The following is a 23241-nucleotide window of genomic DNA, read 5'->3' on the forward strand; positions in this document are numbered from 1 at the left end:
ATTGTCAGCCCTACTGCTCATGAAGGCTGGGCCACAATCTGTGACTGCTAGCCATTACTTGGTAACTTTGTACTTTTGCATTTAGCTGCGCAAAGTATGTTGCTACAAGTAAGATGCTCAACCAAGCCGACCTAAAGAGGGGAGGTAACAGACAAATGGAGACAAAGTCAGCCTCAGTACCTCCTGCCTGAACGGCGAATACTGAAAACAGGATCATCAATCTGCAACTTACAGCGATATTTGGAGACTTGAACTCAGTAAATGGGAAAAATATCCATTACCCGTAGTTGTAAAAACATGGAAACTACCATCTTCTAGATAAAATTCCTACCTTTCCAACAGAAGTTTTGGAGACGCAGAGTTATTCAGAAGTGATACTCTCCAACACACAGATTAAAAGCTTGGAGACATTGAAAGTGCATTAGGTTTGCTGTCTGCTGGTTTGTAACTATGTTACACTGATCAGAATAAGTACAAAAGGAATATGTTCTTCTTTAAGAAGATAATAAAAGAAACACCAAGCATGTTTTTGAGCCTGGCAGACACTACCCGTGTAAGAAACCAACATGACAGAAATAATTCAGGTATCAGATATCTTTACTTTCACTGGAGAGTACAGTCTTTCTTCTGCATTTCAAAGGTTCTACAAACCTATACACCTGCAGACAATATGTTTAAACCAGGAACTGATTACACTTAAGAGATGTACTGTAGCTTTCATATAAGAAGTCCCAATTCAAACTTCTCCATGCCTGAGCCATAATTACAATTTTGTAAGTCAGTAAACTGAGACGGGCTTTAGAAGCTCATTAACAGTTCTCTACAATAAGACTGATTGTGCCAAGATAACTCGATAGTTCTGACTGCTGTTGTACTGTGCCTATTGTACTACAATGTTTCCATGGATTTAATCAGTGCTTATTTATGCTTAAATGACTTTATTTGCATGCTAGAAAGAAAGAGATAGACCCAACAGATAGTAAGCAAATGGATAATGAACACAGAACAAAGATCCTGGATGAACAGGACTGACTGGAACATTAGCTACAAAAAAGACTAAAATTTGCCGCATGAATTAAGCAATTCAAGACATAACAGCTTGCTCTGTAGATAATACAGGAACCAATCATCAACCATCAAAATAAATTGCTGCTGACTGCATACATTTCTAGTGTTTGTAGTAAGGTGTTACAAACACATTTTATATATCTGTGAGAATACCCTACATGCACACAAATGGTGTTATTCCTGAAAAGCAGTTATTCAACTCAGTTATTTTCTTTTAATTTTTTTTTTTGTATTTAATGCTTTTACAAAAGAAAAGACTTAGTAGGACATACAATAAAATGTAGTTCAAGAAGACAAATAACTCTTATTACATCAATACTCTTCTGTGCCACAGTTTGACAGATACCAAGGTAATGAAAAGTCTTCACTGACTGGCCATTTAACACTGGCCTGTTAAAGTAAAGCTAAATAAAGCCTTGATGCAAAGTTGCATGACACCATAAATGACCCGTGAATGCAGAAGAAGAGACAGAAGTACAGCAGTTTGAAGCCCCTCCACCCTGTGGTGATGGCAACTCGTGTCAGACCTCTAAGTGGACACTCAGCCAGACATCAGCTCCTAATAAGAGAGCAATGACACCCTTAGTAATCAAGGGGTAACAGACATTAGAAGGAGGGCAGAAAGGGGCTTAGCTGTAATCTCTCCCGCCAGCATTACCACTCTTCAATTTCATCTATTATTGTATCTTAAACCTAACCTAAACAGCAAAATTCCTTGGCTTAAGATGTGAGACAGACCTCTGGAAAAGTCAATAGAAAGATAAATACAGTTAGACCTCAGACTTTTCAGAAAGGATGTTGGTAGCTTGTAGCTTTAAGAGGAGGTAAACCCACCAACAAGGAAAAGCATAAAACGCAATTGGGGAAAAAACCCAAACCAAGAACAACAAACATGGCATGGGCATCACCTGTCGTCAGCTATTTGAGTTATCAGTACTGGGGTCAGTTAAAGGTGGCAAGGCAGCAACCTCAAGCACTTGCTCCACAACACCATGGAGGCTGACCTTCCTTTTTCAAACACTGGTCTAGCAAACTGTGATTTTCTGGAGTTTCAAAGGGCATTGTTACAATTTGGGAGTGGAGTGGTGGGGATGTGGGGGTTTTCTGTCACTGCTACAGAGCATGAAGGGAAATGCAGGTACACATAAAATAACATTCGGCAAATGAACACTCTCGGAAGCCTATAGGATACTGGCATCTTCCATAAAAATGGCTCAATACTTACTGTGCACACATGAGGCCAGTTCTCAAGCTGATAGAGCACTTCTGTGCTCAGGTCCTCCCAGTACATTTCCCGATATATCTGAGGCATCTTTGACAGTCTGACACCACTGCTGTACTTGCTCAGCAGCTCCTTAATGCGACTTTGAAGTTCATGGACATCAGCAGCAGAAGAGCCAGGGGCAACAGTATGTGCCTCTGCAGTGGAAGTATTCAAGCTATCTGTTAAAAAAAAATTACAGCCTTGAAGTAAACACAGCCCTACAAACAGAAAGATAGATCATTACCTCCTTACTTAAAAACTAAACATGGGATCTGCCAGCATAGCACCAACTTTAAAACATGGCTCTCCTGCCCAGCATGGCTGGTTCAGTCACTTCCTACGGCAAAGAACTATGGAAATCTCAGACATTAAGTAACTACCTAAAACGAGTTTTCAATCACTGTAGTTATTTTCCTAAGACGTTGCTCCTGTTACTCCTGTGTTACTTCTGAAGGGATTCTGGAAGAGAATACAGAACTGTCAGCCCCCCTGCAGCTAAGACACTGCACTAAGATAGTATCCCAAGAGGGGCACAGGATAATTTCTTTATGAGTACAAACACCAGAAAGATACTGCATGACAACCAAGAATGTTCTTATATATTCAGATGGGTTTACAAATCAGACCAATGATTTGCCTTTCATTCCAAGATCTGTCCTGAGGAAAAGTCTCCACCCAGTAGGCAGCTTTTCTGTGCTACTGCATCCAAGGAAGTGCTCCAGTGGAGCAAGGAAAGTGACAACTGTTCAGCTGCTCTGGGCAGTTTCATACATTGTGTGTAGGAATTAGGCACTCATTATTCCAGGGGGAGGTTCACACCACTAACTTACCTGCTGCCTCATCTCTACTCCTCTTCTCCCTTTGGTGGGCTCTACTTGCTACCAGATCTGAAGCTTCACAAATCAGGCTGACAAGTCTCAAAGAAAGCAACCATCATTTTGCAAGCCTATCAGCTGCACAACTGTTGAGCCATGCAGGCAGAAGAGTATTTGCTGGACAGACACATTAGTAATGCTGCTTAGTCCTGAAAGCCAGGATTTCATCCTTATACCAGATTCCTACCCCACTGGTGAAGTTAAGCCTATTCATCCCATTTCCAAACTCCTCACATTGGCTTTGTGATTTGCTTTGACACTTACTGCCCAGTGTTTTTCCTGGAAGACTGAGAGGCAGACAAGCAAACGCACATTTCCTCAGCACAATGAAATAAAAGTGAAAAGGTTCACTCACAGAACTTGATTCCTCATCCAAGCCCATCTTCATTCAAAACAACTAATAAGATGGTTTTTTTTTTAAGATGACACCCTCTCTGAGTAGTCAACAAATCATTTCTCAATGGGCATACCATTTGACTCTGTGGAAGAGCTTCTGGACAGGTGAACTTGCAACTCCTTTTGAAACCGTGGTGGAACAGTCAGCCTCTTCTCAGATCTGAAATTGGAAAGAAAATTTCTTAGAACAACTCTTCTTTCTCTAAATAAAATTCCATTTGCTTCCAAGACTTGTACATAAAATAAAATGCATTTCAAACATTCCATACACTCCTAGAAGGCCTCCTGCAGGAGTAGTCACAATGTCCTTGTCAGGAAGACAACCTGATCAGCAGTAACAGGACAGATCAACAGGTAGTTTACTAATTTTTCTCATTATTGTGAGAAACAAAACACAGTAAAAAGACATTAGCAAAGGGAAAGTATCTAGGAACACATAGGCATTCAAGGTCTTTTTGTGGATGCTGTTGGTTACATTGTTTAAGAGACTCTCCTCTGAAGATCTCTCCCACTGAAAGCACACAAATGTCGTGCTTGCAGATGCTCTTCAGAGGAAGAATATAGAGTTTACTTGGGAATACAGACACTAAAATGAGGTCCTGACACTGAAGAGGACACAGCACTGTGTAGCTCACAAAGACCTGGAAAAAAAAATCAGCTGTGGAATAATTACATACACTGCAAGCAAAAGGGAACAAGAGTTGGAGAAGGGAAATCAAATACTAGGCAACATCTCCACCATAGCACAGCAAGTTGCCCTGAATCAGCCATCTCCTGACCAGAGCAGACCCTGCACATGCACTGGGCAGGCTTTGCAGAAGATCTCTGCCCAGGGCCAGTTCTGGAATTCAGAGACAACAGTGGAGCAAGCCATAAACCTCACCAGCTGCAGAAACATCAAGGGTGATTTTCACAGCTTCACCTGGACTCTGAGAAGGTAGGACAGTAGTTCAAGACTGATGCTGTGGCTAGTTGCAACAGGAAGTCAAGACCAAGAAGCCCAATATGTCATCACATTGACTTTTAATCAGAGCATATCCATGAATCAGAAAGAGACCTCCCACATTCATGTCTCTTCTGAGAAGCATGTTAAAAGATTTAACATTAGTCTCCCCTGCTTTTATGCTGCCCCTGTTAGATGAAACCATGTTCCTCCATCAGCTACGGGATATCACTTGTACCAAAGACCATACTTCTGTTCTGAGTCATGTCCCACAGCACTAGCTATGAGGACAGGCACTGCCCAGCTCAGCAATTTACACAACAGGAATCATGCCCAGAAGTGCTGGCAGCAGCAGATCAACTACAAGCACATTTATGAAACGCAGAAAGTACAAAAGCAAAGCCACCCACACAAAATCAAAACTTCCACTCACACCTGACACTTGCTGGGTATCTGAAAAGCCTCTTACAACACTCATCTGCACTACAGAAAAACCCTCTGCGTTCTGGGCACACCCCAGATGCCCACACTAAGTAGCAACAGTCTCTTCTTAGAAGGTGGCTGTGGCTGCCCACGCAGATGCTACAAGAAACTCAGGATCTCACTTCTTTGTACATGTACCTACCAGTATGGACAACTCTAAGCTGAACAAATACTCAAGCTAAAAAAGTCCTCTTAATGGAAGCAGACTCAAAAGAGACTACCATCTTTGCTAGGCAGAAAGCAAAACAATCCTGTGAAATAGCCCCATGGGTAGTGGAGACTGTCCTGCTACCTCTGCCTGCCAACAAGAATCCATAGCTGTGTTCTAGTCCTCTGTGCCATACACACTTGTATCACCTTAAGCCCCACATCAGGTGACACAAGTGATGTGACTGCAGGGTAGGCCAGCCAGAACTGCAGGCAAGTTCTAGTGAGAAAGAGGGCAGATATTCATTCCCTGCTTAAGCCATGCCATGTGAACACCCTGGAAAGGAACCTGGAACAGAGCAGGGATGATTCCCTTCTGCTACATGTAAAAGCTAATTGGATTTGGGATCCTCTCAGTATTAAGAGACTTTATGTAGGGTCTTCCTGTGCTTTCTGTTGTGGTTCAACAGTTTCCCACAACAAAACTGTCATCCAGCTTTCCAAGCTGGCATGGGCTTTGAGCGCAGACATCACCAGTTTTGAGTGCTGCAATCAGACAAGTATCGTGTGACATGCTGCTTGCTCACACAGATCATGATGGTCCTACGTCTCCACAGTGAGATGGGATATGGCCAGACAGTGCCAAGGCCAACATGCTTCCCTACAGTTTGCACTTATGGACAACTCAGCTACTTGCAAGGCCTCACGTTCCTCAGCTGCTAGAAGCCTGCTCCCAGCAAGAGGCCTCCTAGCCACAACAGTAGCCTGGCCCTACACAAATGCCTGAGCAGCCATGCAGCCCTGCCAAGTTCCCATGCATAGCTCCAGCTGAGCAGCTAGTCATGCCTCACTGCCACACATCACTGCCTCACAACGAAGGGGAGCAATGTCCTTCCCTGCCAATTGCCTTACCTTGGTGAGGTCCATGCCACCCCAATCTACTCTCTGGTGCTTGGACAGTGCTATCTAAGCAGCAAGGCCAGGTAGTGGCCAGCAGCAAATGGCTCCTGCTGCTTCAAACAAGGGTGTCACCAAGCACCCAAACCTGTTTTCATCCATGCTGCTGCCTTCCAGACTCAAGGATCTCTGCAGTTAACCAACAAGGTCTCTCCCTGCTTCTCAGGGTCCACAGCAACATAGTCAGGATAACCTCAGAGATTGCTGCTCTGAAGACAAGCCTGAGACTCTGCACCAGCATCTGCAAGAAAGCCTTGGACAACTACCTTCAGCGTTTCTCTGTTATCATGTGAGTGTGACAGAACCAGGAAGACAAACAACCTGTTCCCTTTCCACCAAATGCTACACAGGGGCAAGCCCCTGAAGCTGTGGTCATAAAAATCTCTGAAAAAAATATCACAAAGCACTACAGAGGTGGGACATAGACTTTGGCAGTCGCAAAAAAAAATGCCATTTCCAGTCCCATTGAGGAGCTTCACTACATGATACTGGGTAGAGCACCAATACCTGTCAGCATCCGAAGTCTGTCACTGGCAGACATTGTGTCAAGGCAAGGAACACACATCTGCCATAGCAGTACAGATGTTCAACAGAAAAGAACAGAGATCCCTATGTGCAACCATAAGAGCATGGGTCTCCTTTCCTACCATGTGGTACATGGAGGGGCAGGGTGGGTAACAGAAAGGCAAAAACTGCACACAGATTACAGCTCACTCCAAACTGGGAAGTGGGGCAAAGACAGTCTGTCACCCTCAGGACTTGTCTCAGCCAACCTGAACTGTGAAGGCCCAGTCACTCTCATAGGCAAGTGCTGACACCCCTTCTGGAATAGTGTCCTCAAGCACAGTTATCTGTGCCAGGTAACTATGAGGCTGCTGTCAGCCCAGGATTTTTGGGGATGCTGTTCAAAACTCCACTCACTGCACACTGTTTTTTGAAGTCAGGACCTCCTGGCTCAAAGAAGCTTTCCCTCCCGCAATTCCCAAAGTACAAGCAACTACAATGGTATAGGAGGTACAAAATGTCCCCAGCAGCAAGGACACATGGATCTTGCCAGCCCTGCCTCAAACTGGCCAAGTTGAAACAAATTAACAAATTAATCCAGTCACACACAACCTTGTATTCACATGGAATATGAATCGCATCTCCCTGAAGTTTCCCTTCACTATGTACCCAAGCTAACAGGATAGCATTTTCACTCTTTACAAAAGCACAAGATGTCTCCTCCTCCAAAAACAGATGGGCAAAAGCAGACTTTGCTTGTACCTTCTCCTACAGCACAGGGCAGAAACAGACAAGAGAAAGAAGGGCAGAACACTTACCTAAAAGGAGTTCAGGAGAGACTGCCAGAGATGAACAAAGATAACACAAGATGTAGCAGACTACATTAGGAATACCCAGAAGAGGGGTGACATCTACCTAATTTTATTTCACACATTACAAATCTTGAAATGTTATAAAGTACTTCCTGTATTTTCCTTACAGTAACTAATTTGGAGGAAACTCTAAGTGGTCATTTTGCTTTGCCTGAGGCAAAGTGCCTCTGCCTTTTAGAGAAGTGCCACTTAAAAATATGCAACTCATTTGCACACACAGAAAAGGGGAGGCCCAAGCACAGATGCTCCTACTCCTTTCTGAGTCACAGCAGGATAGCTTGGTCCTTCTCTGCACAACAGACCCCGGATGGCACATGGAACTCATGCAGGTGGGTGAGGCAGGACATGCCTGCTTTCTGTGGATCTTCCAGAAAGAGCAGGAACCACAGCAGGATTAAGCTGTTGTGCTGCTCTGGGCCACTCCACAGCTATGCCACCGTGCAAGTGGCACGCCACTGCATTTCCATTCAACGCCAGGCTGACTTCCAACCCAGCCCGGGCCGGAGCCCTCCCCCTGCAGAGGATTACTGCCACAATCACAGCTCCGGAGGACTTAGCACAGCCACAATGGGCAACAGCAAACACTTTCTCACCACCGTCAGCTGACGGCCCGGGGCGGCCAAAAACAACACAGAAAGAAGTGATGGGGCAGCAGCTGACTAAGCCCCCGGGATTAGAGAGGCTCAAACGGGGCTGAAAAGCAGCATGTAGCGCTAGCCCAGCAGAACTGCAGCTCCAGCCCTCAGCTCAGCTCACCCAAACACGGTCAGATGGCTCCTGGCTCCCAGCACGCCGAGAAGGGGCACAAACACTGACACTGCAACACAGAGTCAGGCAAGAGGGAAAGAACAGCCACCTGCACGACCATCACCCTCAACACACACATCACCTGCCCCTGCACACAAATCTGCTCCTCCTCCTTTCTGTCACACTGGCCACAATAACTCCCTCCTGGGCCCAGCAACAGCTCCACACTCCCTTGCTGTGACACATTTGGCCACATTTCTCCAAAACATGAGAACAGGCCAAGAGCACAGGCTAGTTATGGCAGCCCCCAAAAAGGCAAAAGATCATCTGTCTCCTTCCTGGGTACCATCTCATATTCAGACTTCACCTGCTGCAAGGGCAGGGGCCTGGATTCCCACTGGATCCCAAAGGACACTGCTTGCATGGCAGTATCCAAGGGTCCATCACACTTCATTTTCCCCTTGTGCACACACACACACACTGACCTGTTTACCACAGTGACATGCCTCTGCATGGGGATTTCTTTAGGTGGTCCACTCCCAGCAGCTGAAGGTAAGGCAGATCGGGCACTCTCCACCACAGGTTTCACACCTCCACATGCCACTTCTCTGCCTCGGGGCAGGCGAGGAACAGGCCTCTTAGAACTGCCTTCTTCTGGCATGTTCAAAGACCGGGGCTGCCGCAAAGTTCCTTTGGGCTTTCCTAAAGAGTTTGCAGATGCAACTATGAGTAGCCTTCTTCTCCACCCAGTCTACTTCCACATCCCCAGGCACCTCCTGTACTGCCACCCAAAGGGTTTCTTCTCTACTCTGGTTTGTGGGCACCTGAACTCCCACCACACAGCAGAGGTGACCAAGTTACACCCACACAGGAACACACCAGCATTCAGGCCACACTGGGACAAACAAGCTCTTGGTCACTTTGCTGTTTATATGCTGGATGTGCCACATCAATTTTGGAGGTTTCAAACACTTACAAGGGGATTGATGTGCAAGACAGTGAATCAACCTGACTTTATAATCCCTGTCATTTAACTGTGATATGAGCCACTAGTTCAGCTTCCCAACTGGCATCCTTGTAGAAAAGCAAGAAGCAGCATCATTACAGACAACAGGGGAGCACACACAAACTAGGAGACCCACTGTTGTTCCAAGCTGCCAACCTGCAAGCAAATAGGTCCTGCCTGGGCTTAATCCTGGAATCAATTCCACAGACAGTCACAACAGCACAGCAGTGAGGAAAACCTGACCCATACTTTAGGAAAACACTGCTACAGAAGCTTATGCAAAAGGTAAGAGGTAAAAAGAGCCGAAAATGGGCATCAGAACTTTTGTGGCACTGGCATCAGCAACAGGAGCTGCTGAAACAGCCACAGCTACAGGGACTCCTTCTCACTGTGAGGGAATGGTTCAATCCTCCAACTCCACAACAGGCCAAGGCCAGCCTTAAAGAACATGCAGGCTCATTGCCACATTTCTTGCCCGCATCTCAACTGTGTTCCTCACAGAAGCAGGAGCACATGAAAGTGAAGCCAAGCATCCTACAAGGACTTTGTTTTCTAAGATCATTCACATCTTGCATACACACCTGAAAAGGGCTTTCTCTCTGATCATGGCTTTCAGATATAAGCATCCTTGTCAAGAACACTCATCCTCCCAAGACCTCTCCACTTGGACCGTGTAACTTGTGGCCATAGGTGACACACCCTCACAGCCAAGACTTTTGTGCAGCAGTTGCACAGTTCTTTCATAAAGGCAGGCCCTCTAGAGCTGCCTATGGCTTACCTGATAAACTGACTGGTGATGTGTTCTTCAGCCTCATCTGACAGTTCACCTGCCGGACTGTTTTCTTCTTGGAACTCCTCTGTCGGGCCACCAGTTGAGCAACTCGTACAGTTTCATTGCAACTAACAGCATGGCAAATTACCTTGTTGGAGCAGGAAGAGGACAGGGGAAAAAGCAGTCAGTGAGACCCATGCTCATTCACAGCCCTCAGAATCATTTGTATCCCTTTCCAAGCCTGTAACTGTTGAATCATGCAGGCCAGCAGGCAGTTCAGGAAAGGCTTCAGCAGCAGACATGGATCTTGGAGATCTCACTCTCCTTTTGTGAAAGCCCAGAAGAAATCTCAGTGAACCTCAGAAATCAGCAAACCAGACAGCCAGAGCCTCTGCATCACCCTTACACATTACATTGGGCCCCTCTGAGAAACAGCCTGGTTTCTAACTCCCATCCCACAGGCCCACCATCTTGCTTTATAACTCTGGGAAGCCATGGGGCTGCAGCCTGTTCTTATTCCTTCTGGCAAGGCTCACTAGAGGCTCTGGCACTATGCTAACCCTGTGGAGCAGGGTTGCATTTGCCCCACTTACTGAAGAAACTGCACAACTATCCTGGCTGCACCATTCACAGGCACTGGGCTGGCCCCCAACAACAGCCCAACCTTGAACAAGCCCATAGGTATCTCCCTGCTCAACTTCATGGCCCCTTGCCTCAACATCCAATCACCACAGGCCATCCCGTGGATGGATATAGGAACTTTGCCTTGGCAAGACACCAAACCATGTGCCTAGCATGCACTTTGCCTGAAAAGAAGATGAAAGCCCAAACTTTTGGGTCATTCAACTGCTGCAAAGGCAGCTGGGTGAGTACTCCTCCAGGACTCCATACAGACACAGGCAGTTACCCCAAAAGCACTAAGTTAAAATGTAAGTCTGGGGTCTCAGTCATGTTCTGTGGTGGTGGTGGAGGTTATAAAAGGGCCCCTTTCTCAACAGTGCCATGGGGTCAGCACTGCTACCTTGCTAGCCATGGCCCCCAAGGACCATCAGAGATGACCATTTTGCACAGGAGCAGCACAAGAGAAACTCAGGGATTTCACCAGCACCTCTGAAATTTACCAAACAGCAGCTTCAAAAAGGATCTTTTCTCACAATTAAGACAGGACAATCAAAGCAGAAAAACAACAAAAGCAAGAGATTGCTAAGCAGCAAGCAACAGCTTGGTCCAGGGATCTCTCTTCTTGTTCTAGGGTGACCCACACAGCCCAGGAAAATAAGGGCAATGGATGATGACACTAGAAGCCAGGGCAACCCCTCCAGCAGTGCTCTCCAGTTCATTCTTCCCCCTCCTCTTTGGCAAACCCAGCACCTTTGCTGGGCTGGCTCAACACAGAGCCACTGCCAGGAAGGCCTCTCCTTCTGAGGGAGAGCTCTCCTACCCCAGGAACTCCTACTTACAGATCAGACAGTGTACCTGCTGCACAGTCAGCACTGATAAAAACAGCAATCCAGCAGTATCACCACTGTAGTGATTAAATGCCAGGAATCACAGAAAAATTAAGACTGGAAAACATTTCTACAGTCCATGTCATATAACATCTTTGCTCAAAGCAGCATCAGTTAGACCTAGTTAGTCAGGTGGTGAAGTATCTTCAAGGACGAAGAACTCTCAACCACTCTGGAAAACTTCTTCTACTGTTTAGCCAGCCTCACTGTAAAAAAGGTGGGCTGTTTAATGTTTACATAGGACTGCTTTTATTTCACTCTGCTATCGCTGTCTCTTGTCTGTTCACTGAATACCAATGAGAACTGGAGATGGAGTCTGGCTCCATGGTTTTTCTACTCCCTTTAACAGACATAAGGATAAGATTTCCCTGAGCTTTCTCTTTTCCAGCACAAACAATCCCCGCTGAGTCCTGCATCAGAGACGTTACGTTCCAGCCCCTTCGTAATCTTCACAATCATTCCATGAACTTGCTTCAGTGTGGCCATGCCAGTCTTGTTCTGGGAAGCTTAGAAAAGGATGTGGTTTCACTGTTGCTGAGCAGAGGGGAATTATCACCCCCATTAGAGTGCTGGCAACTCTTCTTAATGAATCCAAGTATGCTGTTGGTCTCCCTTGCTACAAATGGCACCCTGCCCACTGTGAACTCTGCACCCACCAGAACTCCAGGGCATTTGTCTGCCAAGCTACTTTTCAGTTGGTCAACCCCAAAACTATACAAGAATATGGGGTTTTTCTTCCCCAGGTGCAGGACTTGGCATTTCCCTATACTGAACTTCATAGGGTTCCTGGTGCTCCATTTCTCCAGCTTCTTGAAATCCCTCTGAACAACAAGCACATTCATTTGCTCTATCAGTCTCTCCTGTCATCTACAGACTTGCTGAGGATGATCTCTGTCCCATCACCTAGGTCATTCATGAACACGTTAGACAGCAGTTCTTGAGCATCTATTCCCAGGGCACATCACTTTTAAGTGGTCTACCAAGTGGGTTTTGTGCCACTGTTACAGAAGAGGATACTACAAGCCCTACCAAAATTCAGTTAAACCACATCCAATGGTCTCCACTCAACCAATCATCTCAATTTGAAGGGTATTTATTTGTAACATATGATTTTCACTTTGTAAATCCATACTGACTTGCCTTCTTGTCTTTCAAGTGGCTGAAACAGCTTTCCAGGATTAGATGCTCAACAACTTTCCAACAGTTCAATGTCAGGCTGATCTTCCCATCCCACCCTTCCCAGTGAAGGGTGGTGCTTTCTTTCAGTCCTCAAGAACCTCCCACAAATTTCCATGACCTTTCCAAGGTAACTGACACCTGTGGGTGCACTGCAATAAACTCATGGACTTATGCACATTCAGTTTTTCCAAATGCCCCCTATCTTAATCCTCCCCCAACAAGATTAGGACTTCCTTGCCCTGCATTCTCCTCTGCCTATTTCCATAGTATCTCTATACCCCTTCCAGCTCACCCAGTTCTGCTTCTACCTCCTGTGTGCATGCTTGTAATGGTAGATTTAAGTTAGGCACTCCTTCTTCAATCACGTGTACCTTCTCCAACCTTGCTTAAGAGAGAGACTTTGTCATACACCATCCTGTACCTGAGTCATAACCCATCTTTGTGAAAGGTGAACCTGAAATTCCTCACTCTTCACCCTTTCACAGATCTGTGCAACAATCTGTGCTCAACAGTTTGACCATGGACTTCATAAGGCTTTAGTGAAGTGAAACACAGCAAAAGGCTGAAGGTCTTAATTTGCTGTACCTTCTTTCTTCTTTTCTGTTGTCCCTGTATCCCTGTCCTTGTTTCCTCCGATTGCCTGTACACTTAACCAGCTATTTTAAGGACTTTTTTTGGAAGCATTTACTCAGACCTGGCAGTGCTCTGGGAGCTGTTCTCAAGGGGACGGCACTTAATCTTGGTCTTCAAATAATGAATAGTAAACACAGTCCTGTTTAGGTCCATGTAGGCTTGTTTAGGCAGCATCTGTATCATCCTTCCAGGCTCCTTCTCCCTGCTCCCACCTCATGCATGCTTGCATTTATGGCTCAGTTCTGACAGTGCTCCTGCCCCCTTTGCTTTTTCCCCACAACTATCGGAATGTACCATTCTTGAAACTGGAGGAGACAATTCTTGTAAGCTCACTATCTCTCCTGGATCATTCTCTTCAGGACTGTATTCCATGAGTCTTCTAAGCAGATTCCTGAACAGGCCAACATCTGCTCTCCCAAAGTCCTGCATTGTTGATTCTACTTTTGGCTTTGTTTCCCTCCTTTCAGGGTCACAGACACCATCTAGCCACAGACAGGGCTCTTCCAAGCCTTTACATGGGCAATTGTTCCTTGTTTTCAAGGACTGTGTCCAGCAGAGCACCTCTCTTCATTGATTCATTGCATGTGTCAGGATGTTGGGAGCAGCAGACCCCAGAAACATCCTGGATTGTTCACACTTGGATGTCCTGTCCCTATAGCAGGTATGGCAGTGGCCCAAATCCCCCAGTGGTTGTCAAAAGAAGGCATCATCTGCTTTGTCTGCCACTTCTTCACACGTAAGATATTTGTATCAGATAGCCACCACGTTGCCATACACTGGTCTGTCCACTACTCATAAGCTCTTCCTGTCTCATCATCTGCCCCAAGACAGTGCTCCTGGCATCCCCACTGCTCCCAAACTGGGAATATCTCACAGGAACTCCTCGTGTCCACCACTGCAGCCCGTAACTCCTCAGCAGCCAGTGTCAACCCACAGCAGCATGCTGGTTATGTGACCTGTTGCAACAACTCTCCGTGACCTTAAATGAGATCACAGCCCTGAACAACACAAAGATCTCCAGTTTCTTCTGGTTGTAGCCCAAGCTGTGGACAGTCATATACTGGCTCTTCAGAGAGGCTCCCATTTGTGCTCACTTCCAGAAAAGAGTATGAAAGCTTTCCTCAAACTCCTAGCTAACAGGAATGGATGCATGAGATGGATCACTTGACCTTTGTTGATCACTTCGATTGATCACTTGACCAAAGTCTCAATATAAAAGGATTTTTGTCCCTATACAGTTTATCAGAGTTTTATAAATGAGTATTTTCACATCTCTGGTACATTTCAGGTTTTTCCTGTCACTAATGTTCTAAATAATTTTTTTTTTGCATTTCCTTCCCTTGTTTCACAGGGATAAAGCTTAACAAAATGCTTTGAATTAAAATGAATTCAGATGTAAAAAGGGATGAGCAGAGCAAAGCAGTCTTCAAATTTCTCCTTTTGAAGGGGCTTAATTATTCAAGCAGAAGTCAAGCAAAGTTTTCTTAGACGAAAGTGCAACAACACACCTGTCATAAATGAATATGAGGTAAAGCAAAGTAGGGTTCCTTGAAATGATGCAACCACCTGTTGGAGGTGCAAGCATTTCAATGAGTCCCCTTGCAGTGCTTTCTGTATGCTGAACTTAATTCTTATCTTCTGTGGAAATTGGAGGACATAGCTACTGCATAAAGAAAAAGTCATCAGATTTAATCTTTCCCACATTCAAGACAGCTAAATTAGTGTTCAGTATCAAGAGGAACAAAGCACAGTTTATATCATTGCCTTCCCAAGATAACGTTTGTTGAACCTCAGTTACCTAGCTAATATTCACCTCCCACAAACACTTAAGGCAGCATGTAACACGTGGCACTTCGAGATCTATTTGTATTATTTACTGCCTACTTTATACTATTCCTTTTTGAATGCATTTCTTGGACAGCTACGTCTTGGACAGCTGACCTAGCAGTAAGGAAGGTCTTTTTAAGTCTGTCTAGACTGCAGCCAAGATCACTAGCTGCTAGCAGACCCTTGGATGTGCATGTCTTGGCTGCCCTGCCCCAGTGTCCGTAAGGGGATTAAAAGAAGAGGCAAGGGTCTTGACAGACATTTTGGAGGTCAGAGTACTCCAGAGCCATGAAGAGAGTCAGCCATGGCTGACTGCATGCTCTTGTAGAGGCCTTGTGTGGACTCTGAGCTACAGTATCATATCAGCCTATAATGGAGCTCAAGTAACAAGAAAGCACAGGGGAGCAGTCCCAGGCAGCTTAGTAGCCCACATCAGTGCATAGTCATGCTTGCCACTCTCTGCTTAATGTCTGCTATGTCCACACTGTGGACACTGGCAACAGGAGTGTCATCAAACAGCAACATGGGCTCAGTCTTTGCACCTTTTCCACCTCCCAGGTGTTTAACAAAGCACTTCCTCTCAGCTGTTTCAATCATGCAGAGCACAGTTGGCACTTCTGAACCAGAGTGAGTCCTCCTCAAGTACCTCAAGACCCCTGACTTTCTCCTTTTTCACGTCCTAAAGCCACATTTCACTCTCTTGTAACAGCTGCCGCAAAGAATTCACTGCCCCTAGTGCTATCCAAGAGTTCACAAGGCTCTCAGCACACATCGCATTAGTGGATAAACAAGGCTCTCAAGGGAATGGGAGGATACCAGATTACACCCTGCAAGGCCCTAGTTAGAAACAGATGGCTATCTGCCAGAACCACCACGAGGAAGCATTTAATTGCAGGATCACAAATGTTCCCAGACCTGAGGTACCTGCAATCCTGTTACTAACGTAGCTGCAGCTGAGGCAGGCTTTGGAGAAAAAGAATCCCAAACTTGCTTGTCCGCTGTAAAAGGGCAAATTCTGATGTAAAAATGCAGAAAGGGAACCTGTTGCTTTAAAACAGCCACATTTCCAGGTATTAGGACAAAACTCAGGATACCTCTCACTGTATTCTCACCAGACAGCTAATGAGGGAGAACTAGTTCTGAGTTCACAGATGCCATCCCAATCCAACTAAGCAAACAAGGAATCTCAGCCTTAAGTCCTGTCTCTTCAGACCTGCTATGACAGCCACACACTGTGCCAAACATCCACTAGCTTTTTGCTCTGCCTCAGGCTACAAAGACTTCAGGAACCCAGAACCATACTCCAACAAGGGAGAGGCTTCAAGCTTGCCACACAGATCATCTGCGAGTCACACAGCTACACCAGCTACCAAGAGAACACATTCTGACTTCAAACCAGAAGTCCAGACTATTGGGCAAGGAGGTTTGTGGTCCTGGCAAGCTGCTTCCAAGGTGGCAGCCACCAGGAGACACAGGCTAGTGCAACAAGAGCAAGGAGTAAGGGACAACTCTTCTACCACACCAATCCTCTGCTAAGATCTGCTTCTCCTTGATCTGTGTGACGACCCTTTATCCCTTGCATGCTTGCCAAATGGTGAGGCACTTGCAAATATTGTAGCAAGGCACCTCACTTACATGAGCTCTTTGTCACCTCAGCACATATTTGTAGTCCCGTTGCACTGCAATCCGTAACAAACAAGAATCCTAAGTCCAAAGCAAGCACTGTCAGGCTTATAAGCAACAGCACCAAAGAGTTTTACTGCAGGGACAAAAATGATGCTAAACCCCACTGAGAAGAGATGATTAACACACACAAGTTAACCTTCTTTAAGGTCCCAGGACAAGCCACTAGTATCTCCTCTAAAGTCAGAAATGCTGAGAAAGGGGCTAGATCTCCACAGTCACACAAGTGATCTTTCCACACAGAATTCACATTTCCAGGAAAAAGCCCTGCAACTTTACACCTTCTGAATACACAACCTTGGGTCTGGAATGCAGAGGCAGGAAAATAAGGAGCACTTAGTATCTTATGTCACAGCTACCACCTCTCCCAGAATCAGTGCACCATAGGCATGCTACAGAAATCCACAGCACAAAAGGAGGCAAAACTATGAACCAGGAACATTCTGCTAACACAAAAGCCATTTCTGAACTGTAATTCTCAATTGTGATTCTTACCTCTCCCATTTTGTTCTCTTCCATTCTGACCACTCCTGGGATACTTGCCAAGTAGCCTTCCAGTGTGTCATATCCTAGATGCCTGAAGGGAATGAACTCATTGGTCAGGGATCTGTATTCGTTCTGAAGTTCTGACAAACGTACACCATTTTTAAAGGCATGAAGAACAGCTCGCAGGGCTTTTGCAACAAGTTCTGGCTCCTGCATCTTCACCTACAACCCTGTCTCTAAAAGAAAAAAAGAAGAGAAAAAAAAGCATTTTTACATACACAGGCTAAAATCACTGGATTTTACTATTCAAGCTCCCTCCCCCAAAAAAACCAGAATGCAGCAACTCAGTGCCTCATCTCTGGAGACTGTGATACTTCTGGGTAAGGCCATGCTAGTGCAAGCCAAGCATAATGTAGTATGGAACACACAGGGCATGACAGTGTCAGAAAGTGCTGACAAAGGAGCGCGGCAGCACAGGTTGGCTCTGCCAGACAATCATGAGAGGCCACATGCACAGAAGAGGGGCGGGTGCTGCTAAGCAACTGACCCACCACAGACAAGTACTAGATACTGTACCTGGGACAGGGCAATTCTGGAGGTGCATACAACTGGGGAAAGAGAGGCACCATGGAAAGTGGCCTGGGGGTCCTGCCAATGGGAAGCTGAACATGAGTCAGTAGTGTCCTGGAATCCAGGAGGGCCACTCATGTCCTGCGGTGCATCAGGCACACAACCACAGCCAGGCAAGGGAGAGGATTATCCCACTCTGCTCTGCACTGGGGCAGCCTCACCTTGAGTGCTGGGGGCAGTTTTGGGTACCACAGTATAAGAAAGACATTGAGCTGTCAAGAGTGTCCAAAGGGGGGCAACAAACATGGTGAAGGGCCGTGAAGGGAACCCATATCAGGTTGAAGTCACTTGGTCTGTTCAGTCTAGAGAAGAGAAGACTGAGGAGAGACCACATTGCAGTCTACAACTTCCTTGTGAGGGTAAGAGGAGCAGCAGACACTGATCTTTACACTCCTATGACCAGTGACAGGGCCCATGGGAATGGCCAAAGTGGTGTCACAGAAGGTTTGGGCTGGATATCAGGAGAAGGTTCTTCACCCAGAGGGTGATTGAGCACTAGAACAGGCTCCCAATAGAAGTGGTCACAGCATCAGGTCTGACAGAGACCAAAAAACGCTTGGACAATAGTCCAAGGCACATGGTGTGATTTCTTTAGTTTCCTGTGCAGAGCAAGGAGTTGGATTTCGATGATCCTGTGGGTCATTTTATCCAGTTCACAATATTTTGTGATATGATGACACCTTACTACCTGCAGAGCTAAAACTTCCACTGAAAGTGAGAGAAGGCAGAACCACCACCCTCTGTCACAGCACCCCACATTCTGTAGTGCGGGGTGTCCCTCTAGAGAGACGGGAGCTGCTCCGTGTGCCCCTGAGCCAGCACCTTCACTAACACCCATGTCTCCACTCCACCATGGAAACAGCATGCATCTGGGGCATGCAACGTCTTACCCACAAGTGCACAATGCCTCGACTCCACAGACTCTTCAGAGAGAAAACACAACTTAAGTCCCCAGGCATGTGATCCTTTGACACAGGGATTTTGTTCTGGCCTTCTGTTTTTTCAGCCCATGTTGCTCATGTCTGGTAGGGCCATGGCATGCCCAGAGCTTGGGAATGGCCAAAGTGGTGTCACAGAAGGTTTGGGCTGGATATCAGGAGAAGGTTCTTCACCCAGAGGGTGATTGAGCACTAGAACAGGCTCCCAATAGAAGTGGTCACAGCATCAGGTCTGACAGAGACCAAAAAACGCTTGGACAATAGTCCAAGGCACATGGTGTGATTTCTTTAGTTTCCTGTGCAGAGCAAGGAGTTGGATTTCGATGATCCTGTGGGTCATTTTATCCAGTTCACAATATTTTGTGATATGATGACACCTTACTACCTGCAGAGCTAAAACTTCCACTGAAAGTGAGAGAAGGCAGAACCACCACCCTCTGTCACAGCACCCCACATTCTGTAGTGCGGGGTGTCCCTCTAGAGAGACGGGAGCTGCTCCGTGTGCCCCTGAGCCAGCACCTTCACTAACACCCATGTCTCCACTCCACCATGGAAACAGCATGCATCTGGGGCATGCAACGTCTTACCCACAAGTGCACAATGCCTCGACTCCACAGACTCTTCAGAGAGAAAACACAACTTAAGTCCCCAGGCATGTGATCCTTTGACACAGGGATTTTGTTCTGGCCTTCTGTTTTTTCAGCCCATGTTGCTCATGTCTGGTAGGGCCATGGCATGCCCAGAGCTTGCCCCAGGGATATGCACTGCATGACCATCCCACTGCACTCTGCCCAGGCATGGAGCCTTCTCAGCCTGGATCGAGGGACAGACCTCGATCCATGTTCTGGGGACGTGTCACGGTGCTTGCTGAGGCCTGCCTGGCAGCCACCTCACACAGCTCCACAGCCCTCGGGCACGTCCCAGTGCTCTGTGACACCTCCTGGCTGCTCCCCAAACAGCTCAATGCTTTTTCTACGGCCACGCAAAGCGGAAGGCCCAAACCTGCCTTTTATCCTTGTGCAATGCATTTCATCCACATCTACAGATTCATTCCATCAGCTCTCAAGAAAGACTGCTTTACCTACCTCAGGCTTATGATTTTACCATTACAAATCTCTCATTCATATACCTCTAGAAATGTCTATAATTAGAGTATCTAAGTATGAATCTACTGATTCATTCCTTCATACAGACAACTCTAAATATCTACATACCCTATGCATGAGCTGCATATAAATATTTTGATATCTGCGTACTTCCTGGTACAAGGAAGCAGGAGCTGCAACACTGAACAAAATGGCATCTCCCTCACACAAAATGGTGGCAGAAACCTTCCAGCCAGGGCTCCGGCCCAGGAAGTCTGGGCAGCGCGGGAGGCGCTTTCCAGGCCAGAGCCAGCGCTACCTAAAGCCCTCCCAGCCTCCCAACTCACAGGCCTGCACACACTTGGGGCTTCTCCAGGAACACCCAGCTACGCCCTTGGGACCTTGGGCAGCGCCAGGCACAAGTGCTGCAGGGCAGGCTCTGTGCTCCCAGCTCGGCCTCCTCCTCCCAGGCGCTTGCTCACCGCAGGGACACTGCCACCACGGGAACCTCCCTGCCACGGCCGCACACCAAAGCCACGGAGCTCTCGCACAACAACCCTGCTCTCCAAGTGTGTGCTGCGCATGGGCTCCACTCCAACACTGAGCACAGCACACCGCTGCACCTCAAACGCCTCGTCCTCGCCCCCCAGCAGCTCATGTGCAACATGAGCACAGCCAGTGCTGTGGGACAAGGCCACCTCACTCTCCTCAAGACCCTCCAGCTCTAGACACAGCACCAGAGTGCCCCTCCTCCAGCACACCAAGGCCAGTGACTGCTGCCCACCTACCTGCACAAGGCTCTCTCACATCTGCAGCGCTGCCACCAGGGGCCCCATGAAAGCCTAGCCTGCACTGCTGTCCCCAAAGAGACCCTATCCCATCACCGCTTCCCTTCCTGGGGAGCTCACCAACTGGGCAACAACACACCAACTCCAAAAGGAAGAGAAATGCCAACCTCAGCACATTTCAGATGCCACCACACACACTTCACACTCTCCCTTCCTCCACCCAACCTCACGATAGTCTAGCTCCGGGGCCACACAAGGAGGCACCGCATCAAGTCCTCTTCTGCACCCTTCCTTGGACTGTTTCACTTTATGCACACACAGCACTTCACTAACCCAACCGTACCTCTTGCTCTCTACGCTTAGATTCGCACACAGGTACACCCGTGTCCCTGCACCCAGGCAGACAGCACGGCCAGTACACCTCTTCACACACACGTGGCTCCTGAACCCTGCCATGTCTGCCCTTGCTGCTCCAGCGGGTTTCACTGACCGATCCTGCAACAATCCCGCAGCAGCAGCTGCCCTCACAGCTGCCCTCTGCTCAACACAGGCTCTGCCTAGGAGGAGCAGCACACACTGAACCTGCACATCTCCACACAGCAGTGGGCAAATCTACACTGGGCACTTGCATCCTTCTCTTATCCTTTCAGAGACTTTGCAGCTGGGGCACCGAGCTTCAAAGAATCAGGAGATGTGGCTGCCACCTGCCAGAAGAAAAAAGACACACGAGGTTCATATCTCCTTTGGACTCGCTCAGTGTCAAATGACATCATGTGCCACAGAAACCTGTAAGTAATGTAAAGTCTTGATCATATAAAAAAATCCCAAACACTCAAGCATTGAGAACAATGCAGCAAAAAATGAATTTCTGTCTATAACTGTTTTTCAAGCCACATTCATTCAGGAAACATGGAAAAGCTAATAGGAAAATTTTTGGGGCCTTTTTTTCTTACTGTCTCTTTTAAATTGTAGACACAATTTCTTATTTGGCTAACATGGCTCTTGAAAATTCTCTTGCCTAAACCTTCTGAGTTTATTTTCCTACTCAGATAAAATTACCAGTATATGCACTACATCAAGGAGTGATGAAGAAAATATAAAATAACCTGGAATGGCAGTTTAAAAAGTTGATTCGGAAGAAAAACTTCACTAAAAGAAGAAACTGAGGATTACGGGGGAATTACATCATGTCACTATCAGACATATTAGTTGCATACCAATGCAATAGTTGAAATATATCAGAAATAGCAAACAGCATATTATAAAGTCCATCTCCTAAACTGTATTGTGAGGAGTAGTCACGAGGACAAGTTAAACGAGGTGACAGGTACTAGGGTACAAAGGTCAAACTGAATCCAGTCTCAACCCACACCTTACAATCTTCCCATTCCTATAGTCAGCAATTACACAGACTTGCAAGGCAGTAATGGTGACAACATCGATACATTAACAGAAAGCTACACAGCTCAGAGTAGCTTCCGAAGCATTTTTAAAAATAGTTTTTGAGTTAAGCTGCTTTAACATGAGGTCATTCAGCAGTTTTGACATTTTCCCGGCGGTTCACTGCCTCCAGACAGCAGGACACTTCACTGGAAACTGGAGCCCGAGCTGCCTCACCATCACTAAGTCAACGCACATCGCTCAAACCACCGCTGCCAGCACGTGAACCGAAACTTCCTTCGGAACGCTCAGAACGGATGATCCGCGCTGCGGATCATTAGCCAGGCTAAGGAAAAGAGGAAATGCGGACAGCTCTCCCGCAGGGAGGGGATGCACTCCCTGACAGCCTCGCTTTCCGCAGAGTACAAACACTCCCCCGGGGAACGCGTCTCCGAAGGCAGAAAGCATCCACTAACCCGCTGAAGACGGGACACTTTCTCTGTCACCGCGCAAGCACTGAGGAGGAACAGCCTCCCGCTGGCTGGCAGCGCCCGTCTCTCCGCGCTGCCTTTCCCCTCAGACCGCGAGAACTTACGCCCGGCGGGGCTCCACTCCTTCCTTTTCACTTGCTCCACCCGGGGTTCTCAGGCACCGGCCACAGCCTCTTCGGGCCGCCGCCGCGGGCCGGACCGGAGCCGGGCGGAGCCACCGCCTCCCTGCGCGGGACCGCGGACTGAGGGGCTGCGCGGTCGCTCCCCGCGCCGCCGCCCAACCGGCACGGCCCGACCGCCGCCTCCGCCCCGCCCGCTCCGGCCCCGGGCGCCTGCGCAGCGCCGTGCCGGGCCGCTCCCGGCAAGGGCCACGTGTGCCCTCGGCCGCGGGAGCCGGGCGGGACCCGAGCTGGGCTCGGCGGGGCTGGAATCCGGCCGCGCCCGTGCCGTCTCAGGCCGCCCTGCCGCCTTCTTACGGAACCGGTGAAGTCTCAGTCCTGTCACAAGGCAGCAGCTAAAGTCGCCTTCCAGAGGGAGCGGCTGAGGAATAACAGCTCCGTTAGAGCGTCAAATTCTCTT

At 47.4% G+C, this 23241-nt stretch overlaps 1 protein-coding gene across 4 annotated transcripts in view; it reads right to left on the reverse strand.

Moving 5' to 3' along the window:
- The window catches only part of TDRD7 (tudor domain containing 7), a 47652-nt gene extending 24668 nt beyond the window's left edge, over window positions 1-22984 (reverse strand). For 2 of the 4 annotated variants that reach the window (XM_077171478.1, XM_077171476.1), the window contains exons 1-6: window positions 22767-22984; window positions 17360-17586; window positions 10041-10182; window positions 8742-8958; window positions 3678-3763; window positions 2294-2511 (exon numbers count right to left, since the gene is read on the reverse strand). In XM_077171478.1, the coding sequence (XP_077027593.1) occupies window positions 2294-2511; window positions 3678-3763; window positions 8742-8958; window positions 10041-10182; window positions 17360-17566 (870 nt within the window). In that variant the 5' untranslated portion in view covers window positions 17567-17586; window positions 22767-22984. Of the gene's footprint in view, window positions 1-2293; window positions 2512-3677; window positions 3764-8741; window positions 8959-10040; window positions 10183-17359; window positions 17587-17926; window positions 19024-22647 lie in introns of those variants that run through there. The other 2 variants (XM_077171477.1, XM_054652123.2) reach the window with 2 other exon arrangements.
- Window positions 22985-23241: the final 257 nt, after the last annotated feature.

This window comes from Agelaius phoeniceus, chromosome Z, assembly GCF_051311805.1.
Source record: "Agelaius phoeniceus isolate bAgePho1 chromosome Z, bAgePho1.hap1, whole genome shotgun sequence".
In the NCBI taxonomy this organism is placed as follows: Eukaryota; Metazoa; Chordata; class Aves; order Passeriformes; family Icteridae; genus Agelaius; species Agelaius phoeniceus.